The sequence below is a fragment of the Salmo salar genome, chromosome ssa06 (genome assembly GCF_905237065.1).
Source record: "Salmo salar chromosome ssa06, Ssal_v3.1, whole genome shotgun sequence".
Lineage (NCBI taxonomy): Eukaryota > Metazoa > Chordata > Actinopteri > Salmoniformes > Salmonidae > Salmo > Salmo salar.
The window spans coordinates 39,291,407-39,298,290 of record NC_059447.1 but is presented as its reverse complement, the minus strand read 5'-3'; the positions used below and the strand labels follow the sequence as shown (position 1 = coordinate 39,298,290).

General features: G+C 42.1%; 1 protein-coding gene across 1 annotated transcript; it reads left to right on the top strand.

Annotated features, from left to right (window-relative positions):
• The first annotated feature begins 5,350 nt into the window (after positions 1-5,350).
• On the top strand, positions 5,351-6,573 carry LOC106607335 (proteasome assembly chaperone 3). The gene is made up of 3 exons (XM_014204199.2): positions 5,351-5,445; positions 5,890-6,120; positions 6,254-6,573. Exons 2-3 carry the CDS (start codon positions 5,905-5,907, stop codon positions 6,404-6,406), a joined length of 369 nt encoding a protein of 122 aa, XP_014059674.1. The 5' UTR covers positions 5,351-5,445; positions 5,890-5,904; the 3' UTR covers positions 6,407-6,573.
• Positions 6,574-6,884: the final 311 nt, after the last annotated feature.

The window sequence follows — 6,884 nt, the reverse complement described above, 5'->3', positions numbered from 1 at the left end:
GTGTAGGTCTACAATCTTGTCCCTGACATCCTTGGAGAGCTCTTTGGTCTTGGCTATGGTGGAGAGTTTGGAATCTGATTGATTGATTGATTGCTTCTGTGGACAGGTGTCTTTTATACAGGTAACAAGCTGCGGTTAGGAGCACTCCCTTTTAGAGTGTGCTCCTAATCTCAGCTCGTTACCTGTATGAAAGTCACCTGGGAGCCAGAAATCTTTCTGATTGAGAGGGGGTCAAATACTTATTGCCCTCATTAAAATGGAAATCAATTTATAACATTTTTGACATGCGTTTTTCTCGATATTTTTGTTGTTATTCTGTCTCTCACTGTTCAAATAAACCTAACATTAAAATTATAGACTGATCATTTCTTTGTCAGTGGGCAAACATAGAAAATCAGCAGGGGATCAATACTTTTTTCCCCCAGTGTACTTTGCAACTACTTAGCATATTAGCTAACCCTTCCCCTAACTCTAACCCTAACCTTAACCCTTTTAGTTAACTCTAACCTTAACCCTTTTAGCTAACCCTAACCTTAACCCTTTAACCTAACTTCTAACCATAACCCTAACCTTAACCCTAACACCTAACTCCTAGCCCAGCAAACGTTAGCGTTAGCCATCTAGTTAATGTTAGCAACAATAAATTAGAATTCGCAACATATCATACGTTTTTCCAATTCGTAACATATTGTACGAATTTCAATTTGTAACATATCATACAAAATGGATGATGGAAATCCCTAAATTAATGCATACCATACTGTCACGTATACTCCCTCTCCGGCGCTCGAGGTCACCAGGCTGCTCATTATTACGCACAACTATCATCATTGTTACGCGCACTAGCGCCTCATCAGACTCATCTGGACTCCATCACCTGCCTGATTACCTTCCCAATATATGTCACTATATATGCCTGATTACCTTCCCTATATATGTCAACTTCCCTATAAATTTCACTCTTTTGCCTAGGTGTTATTGTTTCTGTTCCACTGTTCATGGCTGTACGCTACCTGTGTGTTTTGGTCTATGTTCATTTAGTTATTAAATACACTCCTTGAACTTGCTTCCCAACGTGCTCGTTACAGAATAACGCCTCACCAAAGGGAAGCATCAGGGAGTGTTTTTATTTTTTTTGTTAGTGTAAGTGACTGGCTCATCAGGCTCCCGCGCTTCAGCCTAGCTCGTCAGGCTCCCGCGCTTCAGCCTAGCTCGTCAGGCTCCCGCGCCTCAGCCTGGCTCGTCAGGCTCCCGCGCCTCAGCCTGGCTCGTCAGGCTCCCGCGCCTCAGCCTGGCTCGTCAGGCTCCCGCGCCTCAGCCTGGCTCGTCAGGCTCCCGCGCCTCAGCCTGGCTCGTCAGGCTCCCGCGCCTCAGCCTGGCTCGTCAGGCTCCCGCGCCTCAGCCTGGCTCGTCAGGCTCCCGCGCCTCAGCTGGCTCGTCAGGCTCCCGCGCCTCAGCAGAAGTGACCGGCCCGTTCCTGGTCCCCTGGTCAACGTCCTGAGGCTGGAGCCACGCATCAGGGAGGGGATACTGTCAGGTATACTCCCTCTCCGGCAATCGAGGTCACCAGGCTGCTCATTATTATGCATACCTGTCACCATCGTTACGCCCACCAATGCCTCATCAGACTCACCTGGACTCCATCACCTGCCTGATTACCTTCCCTATATATGTCACTCCTTTGGTTCTTTCCCTAGGTGTTACTGTTCCAGTGTTCATGTCTGTACGCTACCCGTGTTTCTGCTTTTGTTCTATGTTCATTTAGTTATTAAATACACTCCCTGAACTTGGTTCCTGACTCCCAGCGTACACGTTACACATACGAAATTTAACATACAGTATCATATTCCAAATGAAGTGTGTCGGATTTATATACAGAATAATATGAAATGCTGTGAGAGGGGGTTGTGTGAATCTACGTCACACCTTGGAATGGAGATTGGAGATCCAACACAGCAGGGCTAGACTAATTCTGTTCTTGAAAACCAGACCAAACGTTGTAGGCTATAAAGTAGGCAAACATCTTAATTGTTGAGGGGATTTTAAAAAATGGCTCTGTCATGTAGCAACAGCTAATCATTAATATGCATCAACAGCAAGCAGAGCTACTACACCCCCAATATTTGCCACATCCATATGGTCTACAAGGTGACAGCTGCTCCTTCAGTCAGGAAGAGATGAGTGAAGAGAGGGGCCTGCCTATGTTAGTCAAATGAAAGGGAACGTAGTCCCGGTGACAAAAAATGCAAGCTTTGCAAATTTTTTCAGGTGGAAGCGATGCAGTGAGACTCCCCTGAAGTCTGCCAGTGCAGCGCCAGAATGATGCACAAAGAGTCATCTCTGTGAACATGACACAAAATGTCAAATAGACCAGGCTCAGCGGAATTGTTATGTGCTCTCCTGAGGGACGCTCAGACTGAGGACGAAGATAACATGAAAAGAGAGTTCTTCGTGGAGGTTTAACCTTATCAAGCACCCCTCAGTCGAGTGTCCTTGAGTCCCGCTACCTGGGGTTTCACTTTCAGATAGCAGGCCTTAGCAGAAAAAAAACACCTTGTTGTTTGAAAGGGAGAGGGTCCAACTCTGATGTAAATAAATAAAAACATAGGGTACAAAGGTGTATGGTGTGAGATTATCAGCATGGCTACCAAATTCTCCAAGTAGAAGTATTTCATCAAAGTTCACTAAGAATAAGAAATCAGAAAGGTCACACACAGACAGGGTTGGTTGTTAGTCTACAATTTCCATTTCAGGTTTATCTTTCTTTTTGTCTGTTTAAGACAGTCTTAGAAAGTTAGCTGGATAACTTTATATGCGATGTTGTCATATTTGATGACAGACCTTGACAAGAAGGATGGTTCCCTCCCTTGTGTTATGTAGCCTACACAACTGCACGAATGCGCAAGGTGCACAAGACCTAGATTAAACACTATATATGCAAATGTAGGTGGACACCCCTTCAAATTAGTGGATTTGACTATTTCAGCCACACCCATTGATGACAGGTGTATAAGCAATCTCCATAGACAAACATTGGCAGTGGAATGTCCTTACTGAAGTGCTCATTGACTTTCAACGTGGCACCGTCATAGGATGCCACCTTTCCAACAAGTCAGTTCATCAAATTTCTGCCTTGCTAGAGCTGCCATTGTCAAGAACAAGATCACAGAACTGGAGCGGGACCACCGAGTATGCTTGTAAAAACGATCTGTCCTCGGTTGCAACACTGACTACCGAGTTCCAAACTGCCTCTGGAAGCAAGATCAGCACAAGAGCTGTTCATGAACTGGGTTTCCATGGCCGAGCAGCCGCACACAAGCCTAAGATCACCATGCGCAATGCCAAGTATCTGGAATAATGAATCATGATTCATCATCTGGCAGTCTGATGGACGAATCTTGTTTTGGCGGATGGCAGGAGAACGCTACCTGCCCCAATCCATAGTGCCAAATGTAAAGTTGGATGGAGAAGGAATAACGGTCTTGGGCTGTTTTTCATGGTTCAGGCTGTGCTGCTGGACACTCCTGATATCCATCCAAATCCGACGCATTGTGAAAACTGAGTGCAAGTAGGTCTATGTCCGGCTTATTTTATGAAACATTTATAACAATGGCCACATCCCAACGGTACAACAGATTTTGCTATCAACTCAATGAATCAAATCAGACTCACCAAAATTAAAAACTCAGTTTTAGTTTCTTCTCCTTTATTTTGCAGTGACGTAGGCCTAGGATGTGGTCCAAACACTTAAAAGACACACCCTCGTCCACTTAACCTCCCTCGCCTTATGCCCTTGGGGGAATCCCTGTCGCCATCGTGGAGGGCAGTCCAAATTATTAGCCAAACAAGGGAAGTTTGCAACGTAAGCCTCACAGCCCTCGTTTTTAAGTCGGCTTTGCGAGTGTACAATTATATTCACTCCGTGGCCTAAAACTCCCCATAATTCAATTTGCGACGATTGTACATCCGCTAAGAAAAGTCTGCGAAAACTTAAAAACAACCTCAATTGAGAAGTCAACATACAAGTGTAAGTAAAAACAAATGCAAATAAGTTTGAAAATGTGCTACTAGTGCACATGATGGCACAAACACGTCTTGTAAATACTAAATATGTTTTTGTTTGGTTATCTTTTGGAAATTGTAGAAATAAAACATTTTCCTTCTTCAGAAGTTCCAGCTAGGCAGGCTAACGTTAGTTAGCTAATTAATTTGCTAGCTATCAAACAGTAGGCGTATATATTAATAATTATATATTTAATATAAGTACACATGCACTCATAGTTGACTGTAGCGCATATAAAGCACCTACAAGCTACCGGTGGCTGAAAACACAATCATCACGGGATGAACAAGTGACGAATTTCTGACCAAGGGTGGTCCATTTGAAAATCATTCCTTCCTCCATCACCCCTTGCCCTGCAAGTGTTAACTCAAATCAAATCAAATCAAATTGTATTTGTCACATACACATGGTTAGCAGGTGTTAATGCAAGTGTAGCGAAATGCTTGTGCTTCTAGTTCCGACCATGCAGTAATATCTAACAAGTAATATAACCTAACAATTCACAACAACTACTTTATACACACAAGTGTAAAGGAATGAATACGAATATGTACATAAAAATATATATGAGTGATGGCCGAACGGCATAGGCAAGATGCAGTAGATGGTATAGGGTACAGTATATACATATGAGATGAGTAATGTAGGGTATGAAAACATACAAAGCGGCATTGTCATGATACATCATCAGAAGTGTCCACTTAATTTGAGAGTTGAGGGAATAGGGTGTCTTTTAAGTGTTTGGACCGCACCCTAGGCTACTTTTCCTTTCCCCACCACAAGAGGAGCATTTGAGATTACCTTCTAAACATTGTGGCAGAGTGTAGTGCGGCCTAAACCGAAAACAATATGCTATGCTGGTTTAATATAAATACGCCTACTTTAACACACAAAATGAACGATTTTTCAAACTTTCAGTGGGAAAACAGGTAAACCCACAGCTGCAGCTGCTTCTCTATAGTATTTCCCACCCTTTGAATACAGGTAATTATCATTGTTTCCACTCCTTGTACTCCGTGTCATATGCCAGACTGGCCTTTCAGTAATTTCAACTTTCAATATGCAGTTTGACAATGTGGAAACAGACTGATACCCAGACTAGAATTCATACTCCGAAGATGGAATATGCCATTGCCATACCTTTAGTTTAGACACATCCAAAATCAGTTTTTATCACAATCATGATTGTGTTTACAAATGTAAAAACCAATGCACACAGGCTCAATATGGCTGATCTCAGATCTGCCCTTAGAAGCGACAGGACCTGTAGCGTGATTTCATTCTTCAGTGGCAGTGCGCATGTGCGAAATTTAGAGAGGGACGCTTGAGAAACTGAAGCTGCAGACGATATCTATGCTTATAATTAACAGCCTTCAATAAAGGTTAGTATTGAAGTTCACGGCAAACGGATCCCAAGAGGCACACGGTGTGAAATATTTCACCACTATTTAGAAAATCTATAGGTATCTGACTTTTTTAACGAACAACGGTAGCAATAGCAGAATCCTGTCGATGTTTCAGTGCGGCCGCGGCCTCGGCATATCCTAGATCTGCTTGCCGATATGAAATGCCACAGCAGCGGGGCGAAACTTTGGCTCTTCAGCCTGCATTAGCCCAATAGATGTCTGAGATTCTGGTTGTTGTAATAGAGAGCTTGGTCAAAATTGTCGAATTAAAGCTTGGTCAAAATGTTCTTGCACTTTCATTAGCGATATATGCTTGAGAATACTCTTTGAAAATTATGTTTATTTTGCAATAGAATAATCATGTGGCGTAATGTTTACTTTTCTCAATGTGTTGCTTACATGTCTTTTTTTTTGTTTCAGGACAGAAAGAAAACCATGTCAACTCAGCCTCTCATCAGATCAAAGCAGACCGAGAAATCAATCAATGGAATATCCACACAGGTTGTTTGCACAGAATTCAGTAACTACATATTTATAGTTCTCACACAGTATGGAAAGATTGGCACTTTAGTATCAATCACACCTGACTCCAGATCAGGTGATATCAGCACTGCCATGTTCACCACCAAAGTATTGCTGGGAAAAGAAGAGGTAAGCAGCTAGACACCACTGGAATTTTTCTTAATATTAGTAGCATTGTATTACCGTAATTGACTACTATGAGTATGAGTATGGCTGGCTACACTGTTCCTCACACACGGTCTTGTTTTATTTCTCTCTGCAGGCTTTGACACATGTCTGTGCCAAAAACTTGGCAACATTTGTGTCACAAGAGGCAGGCAACAGGCCTGTTCTACTGGGTTTGGCACTCAAGGACAGTTCCATAGAAGCAATAAAGGCCATGAAAGATGTCATCAAAAGTTGTCAAGTCTGGTAACTACTGGTACAGGGAACGAGCAACAGAATAGCTTACCTGGAAAGACAATTTAAGAATTTAATTTAACACGTTTTTTCCTCAATGTTTTCCCATCCTTTAAAAATGTATTTTGTTATCTGTTGTTACTTCTAAGCATGATGTGGTAATAAATGCCATATAAATGGGAAGGTTATGTATTATAAATGCCTATGGAATTTTGGGGATTGAGTGGGAGCCAATGGCCACAAACTGATTCTGTTTGAGACAACCATCTCGATTTTAAAGCCACACTCTAAATACTGTTAGTGCACAACTAACACAAATATAAATAAAGGAGCGAATGCATCTCATTCCCATGAAATTCACATGCAAAATAGCATTTGATTGCTATGATATAAAAGTTTGGGGTCACTTAGAAATGTCCTTCTTTTTGAGAGAAAAAAAAAGTGTCCATTAAAATAACATAAAATTAATCAGAAATACAGTATAGATATTGTTA

Bases quoted from the DNA above. Each gene is read 5' to 3' on its own strand.
- LOC106607335 (XM_014204199.2), top strand. From the start codon at position 5,905: ATGTCAACTCAGCCTCTCATCAGATCAAAGCAGACCGAGAAATCAATC. The intron at 6,121-6,253 runs GTAAGCAGCTAG...TTCTCTCTGCAG, and splicing joins TATTGCTGGGAAAAGAAGAG to GCTTTGACACATGTCTGTGC.